At 48.1% G+C, this 22,742-nt stretch overlaps 4 protein-coding genes across 4 annotated transcripts; all 4 read left to right on the forward strand.

Moving 5' to 3' along the window:
- Positions 1 to 688: 688 nt before the first annotated feature.
- Positions 689 to 8,898, forward strand: PG994_002653 (armadillo-type protein; the record flags this gene model as incomplete). The annotated part of the gene is made up of 5 exons (XM_066854062.1): positions 689 to 844; positions 916 to 1,001; positions 1,489 to 2,747; positions 2,826 to 8,389; positions 8,446 to 8,898. The coding sequence occupies 5 exons, from the start codon at positions 689 to 691 to the stop codon at positions 8,896 to 8,898; spliced, it is 7,518 nt and encodes a 2,505-aa protein (XP_066719917.1).
- A 3,296-nt stretch (positions 8,899 to 12,194) lies between these two features.
- On the forward strand, positions 12,195 to 12,530 carry PG994_002654 (uncharacterized protein; the record flags this gene model as incomplete). Its single annotated transcript, XM_066854063.1, has 1 exon — positions 12,195 to 12,530. The coding sequence occupies one exon, from the start codon at positions 12,195 to 12,197 to the stop codon at positions 12,528 to 12,530; it is 336 nt and encodes a 111-aa protein (XP_066719918.1).
- Positions 12,531 to 14,052: 1,522 nt separating this feature from the next.
- Positions 14,053 to 16,072, forward strand: PG994_002655 (uncharacterized protein; the record flags this gene model as incomplete). Its single annotated transcript, XM_066854064.1, has 2 exons — positions 14,053 to 15,423; positions 15,491 to 16,072. 2 exons carry the CDS (start codon positions 14,053 to 14,055, stop codon positions 16,070 to 16,072), a joined length of 1,953 nt encoding a protein of 650 aa, XP_066719919.1.
- A 378-nt stretch (positions 16,073 to 16,450) lies between these two features.
- PG994_002656 (uncharacterized protein) lies at positions 16,451 to 17,921 on the forward strand (the record flags this gene model as incomplete). The annotated part of the gene is made up of 3 exons (XM_066854065.1): positions 16,451 to 16,510; positions 17,109 to 17,454; positions 17,596 to 17,921. The coding sequence occupies 3 exons, from the start codon at positions 16,451 to 16,453 to the stop codon at positions 17,919 to 17,921; spliced, it is 732 nt and encodes a 243-aa protein (XP_066719920.1).
- Between the last annotated feature and the right edge of the window lie 4,821 nt (positions 17,922 to 22,742).

The following is a 22,742-nucleotide window of genomic DNA, read 5'->3' on the forward strand; positions in this document are numbered from 1 at the left end:
TGTTTCGCACCCATTTCACAGTTTCAGATTGGCTTTGCACACATCCCTGAGTACTTCCACATCATCGCAGGACTCGACTGGAGTCATCAGCGCCCATCCGCCCAATCAGACACAGCCTGTTGCATCTGTCGGTCGGCCCGTGTGCAGCGTGCACCTCAAAGCAGCTCAATCAGGCAGTCCCATCATCAAGGTGGGAGCTGTACAATAGTTCAACACCTCAAATCATCTCAATCCCACCAACGAACCCTCCCATTATCGCCGACTTCGACATCGCACCTTCGAGCTGTTGAAAAACGACCGACTGCTCCTCTCCCCCGTCATCGGCCTTGTCAACATAACAGAGCGCGTGTCGCATGAAGCAGCTCAGCCTCAATGGTGTCTGTCGCCCTCTGCTGAAGTTGTAGCAGACACGGCCGAGGGCGCAGACGGCTCAGTGGTTGATCATCAAGGGGACAGGTCCGCAGAAACGACCCAACGCTTGATTATCGACTGTCCACTCTGCCATCAAATACCTCGACTGTCGATACGACCGAGTCGATCTCCTTGCTGGTACCTCGAAGTAGCAACGATAATTGATGATCGCTTCGTCCGCGACGAAACAACCTACGAGAGCCAGCCTCTCATATAATTTCAATTTTGTTGTCTTCGATACTCACACACACGCACTTCGTCAGAACCAGCAGACATCATGTCGGTCCCGGTTAATAACCCCACTGCTGCGGCCCAGCAAGCACTGAACAATACGTTGGATGATATCGTCAAGGATCTCAAAGCCAAGTCAGAATACCCGAACCCGTTTCTCTACCGATCAGTTCGGCGTAGCACATCTCTCCGTCGTAGTTCGGTGTGCTATAGTGTAGCACTCGAGAGCAGCTACTCGTATTACTCTCACAAAACCTTGCTCAATACTGACAGGTATCCGACTTCGGACAGGGCGAGCGACGAAACACGCAAACATGCGGCATTGCGTTTGCGAGAAATGGTGGTATCCAAATCCAAAGGTAAGTCTCTCGGAGTGGGAACTTGGCAATACTAATACAAGATGTGTACTTGGTGGTGAGCATGAGCCTTGGAAGGGCTTGGAAACGGGCAGTCTGGCTCGACTTGCAGACATATTTGGGGGGGGGGAGGGGCGCACAAGGTCGTTGCCTGGGCAATTTTGTGAATCCGTACTTCCAAGGCGGCTACGCTGAAGGCGATGGCATTTTGTAAGCTTGCTTTTGGTTCAGGCAATTTTGGTCCTGAAGAAGCACGAATAAGCCTGCCTCAAGTTTTTAAGGATTCTGCATCTGGAAGAAGCCAACGGCCTCAGGCTACGCTCATGCTCACCTACCAAAGGCAATATTGTTCATTGCAGGAACACCACCAAAACTTGCTTCAGAACTTGGTTTGGTTTGCTAACGGAGATGTGGTGTTAGACTTGGGGACTGATCAGTTCACATACTTCTACAACAACGTTAACCAGAAGATAACGCAACTAATTCACAGCAGCGTTCCCGCAGATCGCCTGGGCGGTGTTTACGCAATGGACGCCCTTGCAGATTTCGACGCCGTGGATGCCACCATCAAATACACACGTTTCATGAATAACTTGAAGACAATTCTCCGTGGTCAAGACACGGTACCTATGCAGCCTGCTGCTATTGCCCTGGGCAAGCTGTGCCGGCCAGGCGGCTCTCTCATTTCCGAACTTGTCGAATCCGAAGTCAAGACATCCTTGGAATGGCTTCAATCAGATCGCGTCGAGGAGAAGCGATATAGCGCCGTCCTCGTGCTGCGTGAACTCGCTCGGAATTCACCCACTCTCATGTACCAATATGTCGGCTTGATCTTCGAGCTCGTCTGGGTGGGCCTGCGCGATCCTCGACAACTTATCCGAGTGGCCTCCGGCGAGACAGTTTGCGCTTGCTTCCGAATTATTCGTGAACGAGACCAAGAGATGAAGAGCGGCTGGATGCATAAGATGTACAACGAGATGATCTCTGGCCTCAAGATTAACACAATAGAGTCTGTCCATGGATCACTGCTGGTACTCAAGGAGCTACTCGAGCAGGGTGGCATGTTCATGCAAGACCATTACATGGAGGCTTGCGAGATTGTCTATCGGCATCGCGACCACCGAGATACCATCATACGAAAGACGGTGGTAGTGCTCACGCCGGATCTGGCTAACTACGCGCCGTCTGAGTTCTCACACCAATATCTCCACAAGTTCATGGTCTACCTTTCCGGCATGTTGAAGAAGGATAAGGAGCGTAACGACGCCTTCCTAGCCATCGGCAACATTGCCAACTCCGTCAAGAGTGCGATTGCCCCCTATTTGGATGGAGTGTTGATCTATGTGAGAGAAGGTCTCAGTATCCAATCTCGGAAACGAGGCTCGGTTGACCCAGTCTTCGACTGTATTAGCAGACTTGCCGTTGCTGTTGGTCAGACCCTGAGCAAGTACATGGAGGCCTTGCTGGATCCTATCTTCGCCTGTGAGCTTACACCAAAGCTGACTCAAGCTCTTGTGGACATGGCATTTTACATCCCACCCGTCAAGGCAACTATTCAGGAACGCCTACTGGACATGCTGAGTAAAGTCCTCTGCGGAGAGCCTTTCAAACCCCTAGGCGCCCCAACACCTAATACACTCGCGTCCGTGCCGGTGATACCAAAAGATCCCAAGGATCCTTATGCATATGAGCACAGGAAGGCGGAAGTAAAGCTTGCCCTCAATACATTGGGCAGCTTCGATTTCTCTGGTGAGTACTTCTTGTTATCCTGCAATACAAGTTGCGTGGTGGTGCTGGTAGCGGAAGTGATACTAATCTAAGTGCTAGGATACGTTCTCAACGAATTCGTTCGGGATGTGGCCATCAAGTATGTCGAAGATGACGACGCGCAAATCCGCGAAGCGGCCGCCCTCACATGCTGCCAACTCTACGTTCGCGACCCTATCGTCAATCAGACTAGTTATCACGCTCTCCAGGTTGTCGGTGATGTTATAGAGAAACTTTTGACTGTAGGAGTGGCCGACCCCGAAGCCGGTATCCGACGAACAGTCCTCGCCGCACTTGATGAGCGCTTCGACCCTCACTTGGCCAAAGCCGAGAATATCCGTACCCTTTTCTACGCCCTCAATGACGAAGACTTCTCCATCAGAGAAGTGTCCATTTCCATCATAGGCCGATTGGCCCGCTACAACCCTGCCTATGTTATTCCATCACTACGAAAGACCCTTATTCAGATGCTCACAGAACTGGAATACACTGATGTGGCGCGCAACAAAGAGGAGAGCGCCAAGTTACTTAGCCTTCTCGTCCAGAATGCGCAAGGCCTCGTCAAGCCCTATGTTGAACCCATGATGGCCGTCCTTCTCCCCAAAGCGCGAGACACAAGCCCAGCTGTGGCGGCTACTATCCTCAAAGCTATTGGAGAGCTCTGCACGGTTGGGGGAGAAGACATGCTCATCCACAAAGAGAAGCTTATGCCCATCATCATTGACGCACTACAGGATCAAAGCTCGACCGCGAAGCGTGAAGCGGCCCTCCACACGCTTGGCCAACTTGCTAGCAACAGTGGCTACGTGATTGACCCCTACCTCGAATACCCCGAACTGCTCGAGATCCTCCAGGCGATCATTCGATCCGAACCACAGCGCGGACCTCTCCGACAGGAAACGATCAAATTGATGGGTATTTTGGGTGCATTGGATCCTTACCGCCATCAGGTATTTACCCGCTTTTTTGACGAACTCAACAGCTTCTGTACTATCGACAAGTGGAGATACAAGTACAAGCCTAACAGACCGAATGACTACCTATATGCATTCGAGGAAGACCCCGAAAAATACTGGGAGTTAGCTAACCGAAAGATACAGCAAGTCGAAGAGCGGATACCCGACGCCAAACAAAACGTCGAAGCCACACGCATGACGGATATTTCGCTTATGATGACTGGGTTGACGCCTTCTGCTAAGGAGTATTACCCTACCGTCGTCATCAATGCCCTACTTAACATCCTGAAAGACCAGTCCCTCCAGACACACCATGCTGCTGTTGTTGAGGCCATTATGAACATCTTCCGCACTCTTGGTCTCGAATGTGTCCCGTTCCTTGATCGCATCGTTCCAGCTTTCATCTCCACGATCAGGACATGCCCAGACACGAAGAAGGAGCCCTACTTTAGTCAACTAGCTGGCTTGGTCAACATCGTGAGACAGCACATTCGCAACTTTCTACCGGAGATCGTAGATACGCTGCAAGACTTCTGGCCTAAGTCCTCTGGCCCACTTCAGTCAACGATACTATCCCTGATTGAGGCGATATCCAGATCTCTTGAAGGGGAGTTCAAGATCTACCTTGCGCGCCTGCTCCCGATGATGCTTAGTGTGCTCGACAAGGACACATCACCAAAGCGGATACCTTCCGAGAAAGTCTTGCATGCTTTCCTTGTCTTCGGGGCGAGCGCTGAAGAGTATATGCATCTCATCATCCCAGTGGTCGTTCAGACTTTTGAGAAGCTCGGACAGCCTACATTCTTGCGCAAGTCGGCTGTCGAGACCATTGGAAAGATCTCTCGCCAAGTCAACCTCAATGACTACGCAGCCAAGATCATCCATCCGCTAGCTCGTCTCTTGGCTACCCCGGCAGACATGTCACTGAGGCATGCTGCTCTCGATACTCTCTGCGCCCTCATCCAGCAACTTGGCAAGGACTACTTGCATTTCATGGGTACTGTGAATAAGGTTCTGCAGGCATATCCCATTCAACACCAGAACTATGAACTCCTTGTCAGCAAGTTGCAGAAAGGCGAGGTGCTTCCACAAGACCTGAGCTCCGAGACGCAGTTTGTCGACCAACAAGACGAGCCAATCTTTGCCGAACTTGGATCCAAGAAGCTCGAGATGAATGCTATCCATCTCAAAACCGCTTGGGATACGAAGGGGAAGTCGACCAAGGAAGATTGGCAGGAGTGGCTGAGAAGGTTCAGCACAACCCTTCTCACTGAATCGCCCAACCATGCTCTGCGGGCTTGTGCGGTCCTTGCCAGCATGCATCTCCCACTCGCACGCGAGCTGTTTAACTCTGCCTTCGTTTCTTGCTGGAGCGAGCTTTATGAGAACTACCAGGACGAGCTGATCGTGAATATTGAACAAGCCATTAAGTGTGAGCATGTTCCGCCGGATCTGCTGGGTCTTCTGCTCAACTTGGCCGAGTTCATGGAGCATGACGACAAGGCTCTTCCGATCGACATCAGGATTCTTGGAAGAGAAGCAGCCCGCTGCCATGCTTATGCCAAGGCACTTCACTATAAGGAACTTGAGTTCTTGCAAGGTCAGAGCGGCCCGGCTGTCGAGGCACTGATCGACATCAACAATCAGCTGCAGCAGTACGATGCAGCAATCGGCATTCTCCGCAAGGCCCAGCTCTATAAAGATGGTATCCGCCTAAGAGAGACATGGTTCGAAAAGCTGGAGAGATGGGACGAGGCTTTGGAGTCGTATAACAAACGCGAAGCGAATGTTCCAGCCGACCAAGCAATCCCTATCGACATTGTTATGGGCAAGATGCGATGTTTCCATGCCTTGGGCGAGTGGGATGCCCTTGCAGGCTTGGCAGGCAATACTTGGTCCAACTCAGCTCCCGAGATCCAACGATTGATTGCCCCTCTCGCTACTGCCGCTGCATGGGGCCTGGGCAAATGGGATGCCATGGATAACTACCTGCAGTCTCTTAAGCGCCACTCTCCAGATAGGTCCTTCTTCGGCGCCATTCTTGCTCTTCACCGAAACCAATTCCGAGAGGCAGCCGCCTGCATCCAACAGACCCGTGAGGGCCTTGATACGGAGCTTAGTGCGCTTGTTAGTGAATCGTACAACCGAGCGTACCAAGTTGTGGTTAGAGTCCAAATGCTTGCGGAGCTTGAAGAGTTGATTGTGTACAAGCAAGCCGATGACAAGAAGAAGGCGACGTTGCGTCGAACATGGGAGGTGCGCCTTCAAGGTTGCCAACGCAACGTAGAGACCTGGTCAAGGATGTTGCGTCTCCGCGGACTGGTACTCGCACCCCATGAGAACATGCACATGTGGATCAAGTTCTGCAACCTATGCAGGAAGTCACAGCGCATGGGTCTTGCTGAGAAGTGGCTCAAGCAGCTTATCGGCACCGAGGCTCCTTTGGAGTCGGTCATTCCGTACTGGAGCAACGAGAACATGTCGCAAACCCCTAACAGGAGAGTGATGACGTCTCCGCCGCCCATCATGTACGCGATCTTGAAGTACCAGTGGGAGTACGGCCAAACGCCAGACCTACGCAAGAAAGAGTACCCCGAGAACACGTTAGCCTGCCTCCGTGCTTTCACATCCGACATCAGCCGCCAATTCGATGTTGTTCGGAGCAACATACAGCCGCAGGTATCTAATGACCTGGGTGTGATGGCCCCGACCAATGAGTTCGGCTACCCCGTCTCTAACCCCCAGGCACAAGCCCAACGTATCAACCTTCGATCCCTTGACGAGTTGAACGAGTACACCCATCTCTTAGCCAAGTGCTACCTCCGACAAGGTGAATGGCAGGTTGCTCTGAACAAGGATGACTGGCAATACCACAACGTGCAGGATATCCTGACCTCGTACTCTAAGGCAACCCAATACAACCCCAAGTGGTACAAGGCTTGGCATGCTTGGGCACTGGCGAACTTTGAGATTGTCCAGGCCATCGGCTCGCCATCTGTCAATGGAGCAATCTCCCGGATGGACCCAGCCGTCGTCGTCGGTCACGTTGTTCAAGCCGTACAAGGATTCTTCAAGTCTATTGCCCTATCTTCCGGCAGTTCTCTTCAGGACACTCTTCGGCTCCTCACCCTTTGGTTCGCCCATGGGGGTAGCAGCGAAGTCAATACCGCAGTTGTACAAGGCTTCGGTACTGTCAGTGTCGATACGTGGCTCGAAGTGATTCCGCAGCTCATTGCTCGCATTAACCAGCCAAACAGCCGGGTGCGACAGTCTATTCACAATCTGCTGTCCGATGTCGGACGAACCCATCCTCAGGCCCTTGTATACCCCCTCACGGTAGCAATGAAGTCATCACAGAGCACGCGCAGGTCACGATCGGCCGCCCAAATCATGGACAGCATGCGTGCACACAGCCCTAATCTGGTCGAGCAAGCCGATTCTGTGAGTCACGAGCTGATCCGTGTTGCTGTTCTTTGGCATGAGCAGTGGTACGAGGCACTCGAGGAAGCGTCGCGACTGTACTTTGGCGACCAAAACGTTGATGGCATGTTCAACACTTTGGGGCCGCTGCACGATCAGCTCGAAAGGGGCCCGCAGACTCTTCGCGAAATCAGCTTTGCGCAGACCTTTGGCCGCGACCTATCCGAAGCACGAGAATGGTGTCGCCATTACGAGTCGAGTCAAGATGTCAACGACATCAACCAAGCGTGGGAGCTGTACTACCACGTGTTCCGTCGGATCGGACGTCAGTTGCCACAGATGACATCTCTAGAACTGGCTTACTGTTCTCCTCAGTTGTTGGCTTCCAAGGACCTTGATCTAGCGGTACCTGGCACTTACAAGAGTGGCCAGCCTATCGTCCGAATCATCTCATTTGAACCGACTGTTAGCGTCATCAATTCGAAGCAGCGTCCTAGGAAGCTGATCATGAACGGGAGCGATGGTAGCACATATGCCTTTGTCCTCAAGGGACACGAGGACATTCGTCAAGATGAGCGCTGCATGCAGCTCTTCGGTCTGTGCAATACACTGCTGGCTCATGATTCAGAATGCTATAAGAGACATCTCGGCATCCAGCGTTACCCAGCCATCCCTCTCAGTCAAAATTCGGGTCTACTCGGCTGGGTTCCCAACAGTGATACCTTGCATGTTCTTATCCGCGAGTACCGAGATACACGAAAGATTTTGACTAACATCGAGCACCGCATCATGGTGCAGATGGCTCCGGACTATGAGACCCTCACACTCATGCAGAAGGTGGAGGTATTTGGCTACGCGCTGGACAACACTACTGGCCAGGACCTGTATCGCGTCCTCTGGCTTAAGAGCAAGTCGTCCGAGGCTTGGCTGGAGCGCCGAACTAACTACACGCGATCGCTGGGTGTGATGAGCATAGTGGGCTACATCCTCGGCCTTGGCGACCGTCATCCTAGCAATTTCATGCTTGATCGCGTTACTGGCAAGATCATTCATATCGATTTTGGCGACTGTTTCGAGGTGGCCTGCAAGCGAGACAAGTACCCCGAGCAGGTACCGTTCCGATTGACGCGCATGCTCACATATGCCATGGAGGTTAGCAACATCGAGGGCAGTTTCCGCATTACGTGCGAGCAGGTGATGCGGGTATTGAGAGATAACAAGGAGAGCGTCATGGCTGTTCTTGAAGCTGTAAGTATTGTATTCCGTTTCTATCCACGTACTATGCTAATCTTAACCGCGACCAGTTCATTCACGATCCCCTCCTTAGTTGGGGCCTCACTAATGTTGCATCTCCCACGGGTCCCGACTTCCGCAATGCTGACCGTGAGCATGCCATGGAGGCCAATCCTGGTGCTCCAAGAGCCAGACGACCATCGATTCTGGCAGCCAACCAGCCACCGTCCGAGTTCCTTGCGGGGCAGATTGATGGATCTGTTACGGGTGGCCCGCCAGGCGTTCGGGCTCGTGCTAGAACCAACTCGAGCGCAGTTAACGGCCACACCGAGAATATCGAGACAGAGGCCCGCAATGCCAGGGCCGTTGAGGTGCTGGGCCGCGTTAGTCAGAAGTTGAACGGTCGTGATTTCAAGCCTGACGAGGAGCTGGAGCCGGTGACTCAGGTCAACAAGCTCATCATCCAGGCCACCAGGTTGGAGAACCTCTGCCAGCACTACATTGGATGGTGTCCTTTCTGGTAGAGAGGGGGGAAGGAATGTGTGTTCTTGCTTTCGCTCCATTGCATAGCGCTACTGGCGTACGCTTTCGAGATCGGCGTACCCCACGGCTTGGGACCATAATACTGTTGTGGCGTTGGGAGGATCAGATCACAAGATTTCGTCACGATAGCATTCCGGAGTTTGGCAAGAAGGGAGGCGGGATATCTGTGTCTTGTGTGTTGGTGTATATGTTCGGTTTTTCTATAGGGAGGAGGGAGTTCTCTTTCTTGATGACTTTTGAGGCGATTTGCTTTGAGAAGAAGAAGAGAGATCACATCTTTGGCTTGTTCTGGGAGGCGATTGTTTTCTCCACGATGGAGATCTCGGAACCAGATGAATGCTCGCGGGTTCTTCTTTTCTCTTCCCTTTTCTCCCACCAGATGATAGTCGTTCGGTTTGTGGCGATCTTTGTATGTATGAGTATAATCACCCTCACATAGTGGACACTTTTTGATTGCGTTGACCTTGCAACCTCGTTGCCGTTGAAACGTGTGTGATGATATATCTTCGTTCGTTCGCCCGGTGTACCACAGGAGGGAGACCAGGCCCGCCGGGCCGCATGTATCACCACTAAGCCCCTTTACCGAAGCCATGCGTGCGAGCCAACGAGTATCCTTGAATCTGCAACAGCAAATCCTATTTCTTCCTTGTTCTTCTTCTTCTTTTTCCCCTCTTCTTTTTTCTTCTTAATTTCGATTGAATACCACGTTCCAACAGCGAAGACAACCATGTCCTCGCCAGTAGTTTTCTCTATATATTCGTCTATTTACGTTCAAGTCAGCAATTAATAGTCCGTATACTCGAGTGCTATTACGTTGAGACTATGCTCGTCCATGAGGCTAGTCTTTCACATCCAACCAAAAGGTGCCGCAATTAGTTTGTAGACACTTCTAGGCACACCTGTTTCCTCGGTACCAGATTGGTGTTCATCAATAACATGATACAAGTCTAGCTAGCTGTCTAGTAGTAGCCATTCAAACATGCCTACAAGCTTTTCTCATAACAGAGGAAGTAAGATATTCTCGTGTCTATAGCCAGCTCGAGATGGCAGTATTCCAGCCGCATTTCACCATCTTTTCTTGTACAAATATAGTAAATTAAACCAGTTGTTCAGTCTACCCTAGCCATGGATAATCTTTCATGGCAACCAGCAAACAGGGGTCTATAATTGGAAGAAGAATTTCACTCATTTAGAGATCTAGAGATCTACATGTGCATAAAGAAATGTGTAGTTCTCGGCAGTTGTGAATGGACAGTCAGCCGGCTATAAAGAGCCACGGTTTTCACCCCTTACTCTAAGACGCGGTAGGTATCTGGCATGCTACTGCCTCAGAGCGGTGATCTAATCACGATCTAGCCCCCTTTTTTTTTGTCCTTGAAGGATCGGCCAGGGTTGCATCGGATCGGCACTGCTGACAGTTGCTTGCTTGGTGCTGCGTACTTGTGTAATTCGTGACTTGTCCGTCGTGTCATCCTAGCACCTGAAGCCATGGTTCCAACAGCCAGTGGTCTGGGACGGTCTGGGGGAGGCTCAGACTCACTCCCGGAGGGGTTGTGAAGCACAGTGGCGTACTTCGATCGCCAAGGATCTCGTACGAGGAATCGATCATGGCCACACGATGGTTTCATTATATCTCCTTGGCGCATGGCATGGTGTTTTCCTTGCACGGCAATCGAGCTGTCTGTCTGGCCTCCCATTTCTCGATTCTGATTTGCACTTGCAATTTGAATGAACCCGTGGCTAACTTCTGGTCGTTTGTCAGTTACTTTCAGTCGGGGGATTAGGTCAGTCTCAATTCGCTTACCTGCATGAAAATAAACAATTGCCACCTCGGGCCACGATCGGACCACCGACAGCCATGGAGCAGAGTGTCCGCCGACAGTCACATTTACCTTCGCCACAGTCCACAAGTTCGGTGATGCAAAAGTAACACCCATGCCCAATCCAAGTAGCGCAAGCTACCCTGGGGCAGCAGCACATTGCTCTATCTGGTGCGCTGTCATTGACTCGTTGACAAATCGTGAGAGTTCCTGGCATGCTCCTCATTGTGCACTTGTCCAACAATTTAGTCATTGACTGATGGGCCGCGTTTTCTTTTCTCGAGAAACATATTTCTTTTGCCGTTTTCTGGCGAGCTGCTTTGCTGTGCCACTCGAGGGGAGAGGTTCTGTGCAATCACTACCCGAACGAGCCTATTGCAGCATCAGCAGCTGCGAGTGTCCAAACGAAACAACACACTTCCCGGAACCGCATCTCCGCAGCAACCTCAAGCAGAAGCGGCCTGTCAAGGACTGGAAAGTGACATCACTTCTTGTCATTCTTCTGACGCCATGGCCTCGATATCGAAACCGAGTTGGCCATGTGAGGTACTAGATAATAGCCAGTAAATCAATTGTAAAAGCCGATTACTCCTTTAAACTGCTACAAATCGGCAGTGCTCTCTTATTGGAACGGCGGGAGGACTCCGTTCTCGTGGTGAACCAATGATTCGGTTGTGTACCCTCAAGGTTCTTGAAGATTGGGGGTTGGGTCGTACACACAAGGTAGGCCTGGCCTTTTCTCTGGCTGGAATTGAAAGGGCCCAGTACACAGTGAATCGTAACGGCGGTCTTCCACAAACCGAGGTGCACTTCGGGATATCTGACAAGGCGGGATGCACGATTCGTCGAAAGGGGATATGTTAGGAGACGAATCACGATGGCTTGGAGCTGCGGGCCGTGTATATAACGGTCAAACCGCCAGGGCAATCCACAATGGAAAGTCTGGGGGGATGCAGCGCCTTTTTATCTTACCTCCTTTGACGAACGGGAGCACCCTCGGTCCAACCCACTCGCCCGCCCCCAAGTCTTGCTGCCTGACCCTGCTGACACGCGCGCGCGCGCACGCACACACACACGACGCCCTGAATACCTACGTACGCGCGAGCACTGCCTTGCTTTCTTTGTCTCAAACACGCGCTGTGTCCAGGTAATACCAGGCACGTAGCCCCGACTGTGGTTTCTGGAATTTGGTTGGCCAACTTCCCGGGGACCGAGTCCGATTAGTTCTAATGCCAGTTCTCTCTTAACCCTCACGTTCATGCTGCATTCTTTCTTCCACCCAGTCCTTTCCCCTCCCGTCCAAAGGCTACTCGCCCCCAAAGTTCCAATTCCTATCCAGCCCCCCTGAAAAAGGAACCTTCTTCTCAGAATGCCCTGTGTTGTCCCTTTACTCACACTCTTTTCTCGAACAGCATTAGGGTATTATTAGTAATAGGCCAAGAGGAACCCCATTCATCATGTGTCGCAAGGTCAAAACGAAGTCGGTCTGTGCCACCTGCAACGACCGGATCGGGGAGAACACCAACACGCAATGGTGCCGGGATGCGCGACGCCGGGGCACGCTGGGCCGTTGCACCGCCGGCCTCCGCCGCGCCGAGGAGGAGTTCCGGGGCGAGGAGTGCCAGAAGTGCTGCCAGGCGCGCGAATCCTTCATGAACCAGCTGGAGATGAGCGACTTCGCCGCCAAGGGTCTGGGCTGGCGGAGGACCACGGGTGGCGGTGGAGATCGGGGCCGGGTGATGGACAACGACGGCGGCGATAGTGATGATTACGGTTCTCCTTACACGTGGTAGTATGGTACGGATTTCTTTCTCTCGGGGTTTCGTTCTCCGTACATGTGTGAAGTCGGACTGGCGGGCTGTTGTTTAGCAGCTTATTTTTGTCTGCGTACTGGCTGACTGACATGCTCGTCTCGCACCGCCCTAGGTCCAAGGAATTAGAATGCTTACACACTTACATTGCACCTAGCGCAGCTGAGATAATTAGTCTCGCCTGTTATTTATCTGGTTAGCGTTGCTTGTATCCCCCTGTAACATATACTTCCCATGCTCGACTTTACTTCTGTAACTACAAGTAGATGGATGACATCACTCTAATGATGTCTATAATCATTTGCAAGGCGGACCAATACAGAGAGTCCAAGTGTTTCAATTGATGCAAGTTGAAGATGCAGTAAAAGCTGGAACCTAGGGGTTGTTGGATTGGCATGTGACAGCTGAACCGAAAGCCGCGCGCCCCGCGTTGGCGCTGTCAGGGCTGTCTGCTGACTCGTCTTCCCAGGAACGCAGGAGTTCGGTTGAATTTCCGTTGTACGACTACGAGAGTGATAACCTAGATTGCCATATATATTTTCATTCATCCATTTTTGTTGGCCTAGATCTGGAAAGCAGACCTTTTTCTCCCCACGACCATTGCTCTGCTGGCCTACCAGTCCAAGTATCCTCGGCATTATCAAAACCGGACATCTCATCGTCAAACCTTCAAGACTGCAGTCTGTCTGGCCCGCGGCAGTTCCCACCTTTCCCAGCGAGAAGAGGATCTCGTTGAATCGGAACTAATTGACTCCAAGGCGCCCTCTAGCTCGAGACGGAGACGAAAATCGAACGACTGAAGGACCGAAAGGTGCTTTTCGTTCTGTTGCCTGGTTCTGGCTTTGGCGGAGAAGAGAAGAGGAGAGGGAGAGAGAGCGGGGAGCATGCACGCCCTGCATCAGTGTGGGTTCACTGGGATTCTTGTGAGAGGTTGCAGCGAGCGCACCCACTGCTGCTGCGACGAATTCCCGTCGTGACTCCATCGCATCGCATTGCATCGCACATCGCCAGACGTGGGCCACCAAGTGAGTGTGCCGCGTCGCATTTCTTCTTAATGGCTGCCCTGGTAAGTCGATTTGATGCGAATCGCTTCTTGCCCTTTACACTTGTCGCAGCATTCGACTTCAGGCCACTTTAACCTACTGTCTTCCTCCATTGGCTTAGCTGCCTGTGTCTCTCCCCGGATCCCCAAGCGGCCGGAGCTTAGGCACCCTCTCCAGCCTAGCCCTAGTGCCTGTCTGATTCCATGGGGTGACGACATCGTTTTTCCTCCCCTCCGTCCCTCTCATTCTGGATCTGCATCTTACCACAATCAATCCGATTCCCCAATTATGCACGCCGAGAAGTCCGACCACGACACATCTCATCTTGCGACGCGTTCCTCTTCATCTCCCATTTTAGCGGCATCGCGTTTGCGCACCTGATCTGCCCCCCACGAAATGATTATGGTGGCTGATTTCTAACCGCCCTTTCCGTCCCAGGACACCCTTGGCTCCTCACGCAAATGTCGACCCCATCCAAACCCCGCGGCGACGGCGACGGCGATGGCTCCGTCACCTCGCCTATCATCGAGAACCCCTACGGCGCTGTGCCTCCCACATACGCCGCCTTCAGTTCCTCGAACCTCTCTACTACTGCCACGGCCGCAGCACGACGCTCAACCATCCTCGTACATCAGAAGTCGCCCTTGCTCCTCGCCACCCCGCCGCAAGTCACCCGAGCCCTCGCCTACAGCCACCCGTTCCTGTTGCCCCTGAATAAGCTCGCGGGCCTGCTGAGTTGGACGACGGGTGACGCATGGGAGAGCTTTCTGTTACTGGTCGTCTTCTGGGCGACGGTTCAGTATGGTGACTTCTTGGTTCGCTTTGCGGGACCTATCGTGGTCATCGTGGGCATCATCGGAGGCATGTACGGTCGCCGGTATAGCCCGTTAAGCAGCAGCGGCTGGGGCGAGCATCCGTCGTGGGCGTCGTCGTCCTCGAGCAAGTCTAGCAAGAAGAGCAATGCGGCCGAGGGTTCCGCTGCGGGTGGGGCGAGCGGCAAGAAGGGCGACCATCAAAGAAACACCAGCGAGGTTACCAACACACGCCACCAGAAGACACTAGACGAAATCGTGGATACCGTCAAGGTCTTTACGACGCGGTGCAATATCCTCTTGGAGCCCCTGCTCCTGATGACGGACTTCCTGAGCACGCAGCGCACGGCCACCAGCGCTACCACAAGACCGGCGCTTACGGCCATGTTCGTAAGGATCCTGGCTGTGACGCCTATATGGGTCATCTTAACATTACCCCCTTTACGCATAATTACGACCAAGAGAGTCATCATGCTTTTCGGCACGCTGGTGCTCAGCTGGCATAGTAGGATCTGCAAAGTCTCGAGGACCCTGCTGTGGCGGAGCGCTACAGTCCGTCGTATCGCCAGATGGGTCACCGGGCTCGAATTCGAAGGGCCCAAGACGCCCACCAAAGACGTCGTTAGCGGGAAAACGACCATTACGAGATCCAATGCGACAAAGAAGTCGCCGTCGACGTCGGCGCTGACTACCCTACTTCAGCGATCGAGATCAGGATATTCCGGCAAGGAGACCGGAGTGCGCTTTACCTTCATACTTTATGAGAATCAGAGGAGGTGGGTTGGACTCGGGTGGACGAATAACCTGTTCGCTTACGAGAGATCGGCATGGGCCGATGAACACAACAATGCGGTTCCACCAAAGGATGAGTTCGAACTGCCCGAGGTCGAGGACGGGCATGCGAGATGGCGCTGGGTGAAGGGGAGCAAGTGGCGCGTAGACGGAGTACCCGACATTCAGGACGAGCACGATTATGACTCGGAAGCCGGCAAGAACGGTTGGATTTACTACGACAACAAGGTATGTATAGATGTCACAGGCGAGAATATGGGACGAAAGGAATTTTGCTAACGTGATGTCGTACCAGTGGAATAATGGACGCCGAGGAGCGGATGGTTGGGGGCGCTGGACCCGGCGTCGAAAGTGGTATCGTGATGCTGAGCTCGTTGAAGTAAACGATGAAGCAGAGGAATTATCCGGATCATCAACACCAGCAGAACCAACGGTATCGCCTACGCCCCCAGAACTCCCGGCGCGCCCAGCTCCACCACGCCAGGACTTACCCGAGCCCAAGGCTCAACTCTCGACCTCAGTTCAGAGCGGGAGCTCAGACCCCGGCCACTCGCAAACCAGCAACGAGCACGAAAACGATAACGAGGAGACCGAGACCGCTTCTGTACTCTCTACTTCGTCCAAATCAGCTCGAGGCTTCAAGTGGCCGGGCTTCGGCATAAACCCCTACGCCCACAGTCACAGCAACCCCCCGTCGATCCGTAGTAGGAAGGCGACGAACGGTTCGAAGCGGAGCAGGCGGACTAGTGACTCGGTTAACAGCAATCAAGAGAACGATGGCTCCCTGACACCGGCCCTGGAGCTGGAGATCCAAGGATCCCGTAAAGAGCAAGCTAGTTGGGGGTTCGGGGATGAGGTGTCCATGGGGCTCGAATGATTATAAGGAGCACCCGACCATTAATTTCGAAAGGGCCTTTTGAGTCGACAAGACTCGAATGATAAAGGCAGATCTGTAAGACGGGGGTAAAGGGGGCGTTTATGAGACTAAGGGGGGTCCACGGAACATGCTACAACCACTCCGGAGGGCAAACAGCACTGGCTGGCTGTGTAATGCTCGGATGGCCAATTATGTTTGATTATGGGACCATGAGATTGTGTTGCTGGAATGGGACAGGTCAGGTCAGGTCAGGATGCATAAGCTGGCGTTCTTAGGAAGATACCACTCTGGGTCGTCCTTTTGACTTATTCTTTTCTTTGATGAGAATATATGCACTTGTAGTATCTATTTCTAGTATTCTAATTTCAAAGGATAACGATGCTCTCTAATACCGATAACGATAACCACGGTTCGGCTGGATACGTTCTCTATGTTACGGTTAGCAGTCATCAACGGTTTTCTACTTCTTCTATTGCAAACTTTACTTTAAACCCCTGTTATTATTTTAATGTATTTACGCTTGTCTATACACCTCCGATATTCACACACCCTAAGGGGGAAAAACTGCATATAATAGAACTCCTCAGTCTATAATGTCAGTGAGCAAACCTTTTCCGCGACGAAGCAAACCCTAGGAACAATATCATTGTTTAAGACTTTTGACGATATTTCAATGGTAGTTTGAGCGTCTGTTTCTTTGTGATATCGAACGCTAGCCCATCCAGGGTTCCACATCCCTTCTATGGTCTTATAAAGGACTTGTGTTCAAGCTCACTATAACAAAGACACTTGTGCAGACCGGCTTAGTTCCTACATATACCCCCCTAATGGAATTATTAACACTGTCCTCCAACTAGTCAAGTGTATGACATGAGACTCGTCATGTAATCTCTTTATAGCCGAGCTCTTTGCTCGATCATAAGTTATTAGCTTCTATTTTATTCTCAAAGCTCTTGGATGTCGTTGGAGTATGTAGACGATATCATGCCAGCCAGGCCTTACACAAATACCCCTAGAACTGCTGCGAACCATCCAGGGCTTCTTACTACGAAGAGAGGACAGCTTCAACCTGGCCTGCTTGTGCAAAGACCTGTACACGAAGCTTGGCAGCAGGACGTTTGTCCTTACACTTGATGCGCTTCAGCAGAGAAGGGAGGCCAGAGCGCTAGAGGCCGGGCATCCGCGGTCCGCGGAACTCGGGGATCCGCTGCTGCTGCTCGTGATTCGCAATGGCATCGACATCCGGATCGTCGAGGAAGCCTACGACGTCTTCCACAAAACGTTTCCCGAGTCCATAAATGGGCGCTGGGGCAGTAATGAGTTGATTGCGCCGCACTTCTTGGCGGCGCAGTACGGCCGCCTCGACGTCCTGAGCATGCTCTGTCAGAAGGGGGTCGTCTTCCGCTTGACGATGGCGAGTCGGGAACCGTGGCAGGAGCTGATTATTTAAGAAGCCAACGTGCAGCCGCCTGTGCTCTCGGTGGAAGGCAGGCATCTTCTGACCTCCATACGCCTGTTGATAGATCATGCACCGGGCGTGCTCATGTACGCCATGTACGGAGCGTCCGAGCAGACGGCGTCCCTGCTGATCCAGCACTTCGACGTGTACACCGAATTCTGCACCAGAGACAGCGGTGTGCCCAAGGAGATCTTCGGGGGTTTGTGTTATTTGGCCGCACTGCTGAACATGCCGCAGCTGCTACGCCACTTGCTCGGCTGGGGCGTCAACGTCTGGGCTGAGAGGGCCGGCCGCTTCGGGCGCACGACCGACGCCTGGCTGGACATCTTATACTTGGCAGCATCCGAGGGCACCCGGGACCTGGCGCTCCCGTGCTTCGTAATTATATAATTAATTTAAATATTTAAAGGATACCTTTTATTATTAATATTATAAAAGATATAGTTAATTTTTTTTAAAGTCGTGTAGCGGCGACCGCGTTTATAACTATTAGGTTAAACGCTTTATTAATTATAACTTAAACTTTAAGGCTTAAATAAATTATTAATACGATTATTAAAGGGCTTTTTATAAAGATATAAGTATTATTTTCGGCTAGTTCGTATTAATCGCGAGTATTAAAATTAAATACGGTATTTTAAACGAAGATATATAAAATTTTAACGAGACTAGCTTTATAATAAATATAATTAAGTTAATACTCGTTATAATATATATTAATTATTATAAGGAAGCGAAATCGATTTAGCTTAATAATCGAGAATAATTAATAACTATTAAATATATTAATTTGTAAAATTAATACATTCCGCCGTTTTTAATTATTTAAAATTAATATTACTATAACGAACGCTATTTAAGTTTTAAAAGAAACCTAGTAAGACGTACTAGGGTTTATATTAATAATACGAGAGAGTATTTAAACGTGCGATAAAAGTCGCTTCTATTAATATAATAAGTAATAGCTCGTAGGAACGAAGATAACTAAGGTGCGTAGGTATTTAAAGGTATTTATAATAGTTTCGTTAAAGCTATTTACCTTATTAATAAGTTAAGATTAGTATTTATATTAATTACTAAGGTAGAGAGTATCTATATAAAATATATAGGGAACGTCCGTCGTTATATATTTAATCTCCTCCCTTACTAATCCGTTGGATCACTTGGCTCACCCTCGCATTCCAGTGATCCGGGTGATCCCCTCGTTGGTTGGATCACTGGCTCACTTCGTCGTTTCTGGTGATCCCCGTGATCCCTCACGTGACGTTGTCCTTGCTGCTCTTTTGGGGTCGTGTCCAGCCGGCTGTTGTTCGGGACACCGTCGTCGTGGTCGCCGTGCGCTTTTGCAGTATGGGCGCGTTCATGTTGGTGTAGCTGGCTGCGCGGTCGGTGGCCGTGACATCGTAGCCTGGGCGGGGCATCGTAAATCCGGCCCGGTGATCTGTGGGTCTTGGCCGCATAATTAGGTCAGGTCGTAACACTACCTTCCCTCTTCCAGCTGCTTTGTCCCCGAAGCGCTGGGTTCCTTTAAGTATCCTTACCCGCCCATCGTGTCGGGGCCTGGTAAGTTTTTCCTTTCCTTCGTTATGTTTTTATTGTGATGTTTGCTCATCATGTCAAGTCGAGTTGAAAAACCTGTTCCTCGTGCGAAGTCTAAGAAAACCGAACAGCGTCATAACCTAGTTGCTCTTCTCGACGAATTTGGTTTCGAGGCCATGCCGTGCTCTCTTTGTTTGGGGAGGGGTGGAAGTGCATTATGCTGGACAGTATCTCTCGCTGCAAAGAGTGCGTCCGTCGTGGTCGGTCCTGCGATGGTTCCGGTCTGTCGGTTTCTGCGGTGTCTCGGGTCGTCGATGAGTCCCGTCGTCTGCGCTCTGAGGAGCAGGCGGCCAGCGACTCTCTGCGCGAGACGAGCGCGGCTCTGGAGAAGGCTCACCGGGAGGCTCAGGGGGCCTTTCAGCGTCTGGAGCGGATTCGGCAGCAGCGGAACTCTCTGGTGACGCGCGGCGTGGAGATGGCCAGGCGTGGCCTTCGTTCCTACGAGCTATTGCCCATTGTATCGATAGAAGCGACTTCTATCGCACGTTTAGATACTCTCTCGTATTGTTAACATAAACCCTAGTACGTCTTACTAGGTTTCTTTTAGAACTTAAATAGCGTTCGTTATAGTTACTTTATAAACTAGTTTTATAAATAAGACTTACCGGGCGATTAAATAATTAAACCGATAACGAAACGAGCTTAAAATAAATTCGATATTTTAATAAATATATTAAAACGTGGACGAAAAGCTTTTATCGTTTCATAATTTTAAAAGATTACGAAAGCTATATTTCGGCCGAATTCGAGGAATATTATAAAAATAACGGCATTATTACGCTTAATATACCTCTTTACTTTTTTTTACTTATTTTTATTTTTAAATATAATATTCTATTCGTTATTAAAGCGTATTTATTCGAAAGAAATCGAGTTATTTATTAAAGCGTTAATAGATTATATTATAAAGCTAAAGTTTTTTATCGTTTTTAAAGCTATATATTTTATTAGTTTTATAAAAAGTAATATTAAATGTAAATTTAACGTATTTAGTTTAATACTTTACTATTTATATAAGATATTTAATAAACTAAATATACGTTTTTAAACGTTTATACCTAGCTCGTCGCGTTTAAGAACGAGTAATACCTATAACTTTTAAACGTCGTTTAACCTTTAATAAACGATTAAATATTTTATTTTTATTAAAAATAAAGTTTTAACTTATTATAAAAGGTTAATTTAATATTTTTTAAGCGCCGGAAAGTTAAAAAACCACGTGTTTAACTTAAAAGAGCCTTTATTATATAAGAATCTTAAAGACTATAAAACGAGAAGGTAGAAGAGAAACGTTTAGTAATTAATAAATACGGAACGAGGGGTTCGTTAAAGCGGAGGGCGACCGGTAAAAGGCGCTGTGATATTTACGGCGAAATAAGTTATAATATGCGAATATATAAAAAGAATATAAAATTAAATAACGAATTAAATAAAGAGTAACTTTAATTAACTTAAAGCGTTAAAGTTAAATTAATTTATATAAAAATAATAAAATATAAAAAAGTAGTTAACTTAATAATATAACCGACTTAATAATAAACTACGCTAAGACTTTTTATATAATATATTTTAATAAATTATAAATATTTATTAAAATATTAATAGAATATATTTTTAACGTTTATATATATCGCTACGATTAAATAAGTATTAAAATAACTTAAAGGTTTTAATAACGATTATAATTTATTAATTCATTATTTATTAGAATAACAGGAACTAAGGTTTTTTATATTATTTTAAAAAAGGTGCTACGTACTTACGCGTACGAACCCTTTTCTTATTTTATTAAGAGGGGCATACGATATCCTTTATAGCTCGTATTAAAAATAAATATAAATAATAAAATAAAAATAATTAAACCCCGATTAAAACCGGAATTATTATATATACGAAAGCTTATTTAATATTAATTAGTAGTTACTTATAGCGATTATAAATTAATAAGAGTAAAGAGACGGTTTTACGCCCTTACCGATATAAAGGCGACCGTGCTAAGGAGCCCCGAGAATTTCCGCCCGTTAGAAATTCGGAGGAAGAGCCGAATTAAATTAACTGTACGAGGAGGAACCCCTTTTCCCGAGTATATATTATAAAGAGGAGACTAGGTTTCGAATTATATACGAAATTAGTTAAGTTATATATAATTATATATTTAAATAACTTTATTATACGATTTATAAAATAATAACCTTTATTAAATAAAATTAATCGCGGTCGGCGAATCGAGATTAAGCTCGGACGTATCGAACTTAGATAAACCGACGATTTTAAACCCCGAACCGCTTACGTATAAAAAAATATTTTAAAATACCGGAATTTTTTTAATAATTTAAAAAAGAAATATTAACCTCGCTTTTTAAAAATTTAAACCTTTAAATATACTTTTTAAAAAAATAATACCCGAATTATTTACGATATACTTTATATAATACTTTTTAAAATATTATATATTAAAAATAAAGGGGATTTTTTTTAAAAAATCGTTTATTATAAAATTTAACGGATAAACCGAATATTAATTCGGTTAAATTAACCGTATATTTTAAAAAAACTTTTTAATTATTTTAAAAAATACGGAGTCGATATATTAATAGACGGATCTTTTAAAACTAAGCTTATAAGTTTAGTATTACCGGCTAATCTTATATATTAATAAGATCGACCGGTAGAACCGACTTCGGAAACCCGAAAAGGAGGATGTTCTATACTCTTCCCGAGAATAGATAATCGAAGAACCGCCGTCTAAGCGAGAAATACCCGGTCTCTGTACGGAGTAATCGTCCGCGACACCACAGGGTACTTTAAAACCGACGTTTAATCCCGGAGTTTTAAATACTTTAGGCCCGACGTCTAAACCTGGATTCTTAAGTACCCAAGCGTTGCAAAACGTTATCCTTTTTCCTTCTCTAACTCCGATACCGCCGGACTAGACGGTATAATTATTTAGTTTAGCGTATATTACGGAATACGATATCCTTTTAAGCCGAGCTATTTATAACGGCAAAATCGATTAAAATAAGGTTATTACCTTTTCGAAGGTATAAAGGAAAGAGAAAGAACTATACCGGCAAGCCGTATAACATCTTTTATAATAAAGTACGGATATTTATCGGAATATATCGACGGCTAGATATATTAAAAAACTAATATTATATAGTTTTTTTTAAATATTTTTTCCGGCCGTATAGAGGTATTTTATTTTAATTATATCGAACTTAAAAAGAGATAAAACGAAATATATTATTTAATAAATTTATATTTTAATACGATAATAAATTATATATAATATTTTACGAATTAAATAATAACTTTTTTTATATAAATAAAAAATAAAAACGCTGAGAAATAATTTATCGAGGTTTTAAAAATCTTATTAAATAAACTCTAGCTCGTATAACGAGCCCTCGGAAGGGGATTTAAAAGAGAGATCGCTCTCTATACCTCCGTTGTAAAAGCTTATCGAAAAGTTCCGGAATTTTTATTAACCTTTATTTATTAAAAGCTAATATATAAAGCGTTATTTTTAAATTTTCGCGTATTATTAAATATAATAGCGAACTAGATATTATCGAAACGATATTTAACGGAGGAACTATATCGAAACCCGGT

The sequence above is a fragment of the Apiospora phragmitis genome (genome assembly GCF_038363925.1).
Source record: "Apiospora phragmitis strain CBS 135458 chromosome Unknown utg000003l:1.0-2676785.0:1.0-2680665.0, whole genome shotgun sequence".
NCBI classification, from domain to species: Eukaryota; Fungi; Ascomycota; class Sordariomycetes; order Amphisphaeriales; family Apiosporaceae; genus Apiospora; species Apiospora phragmitis.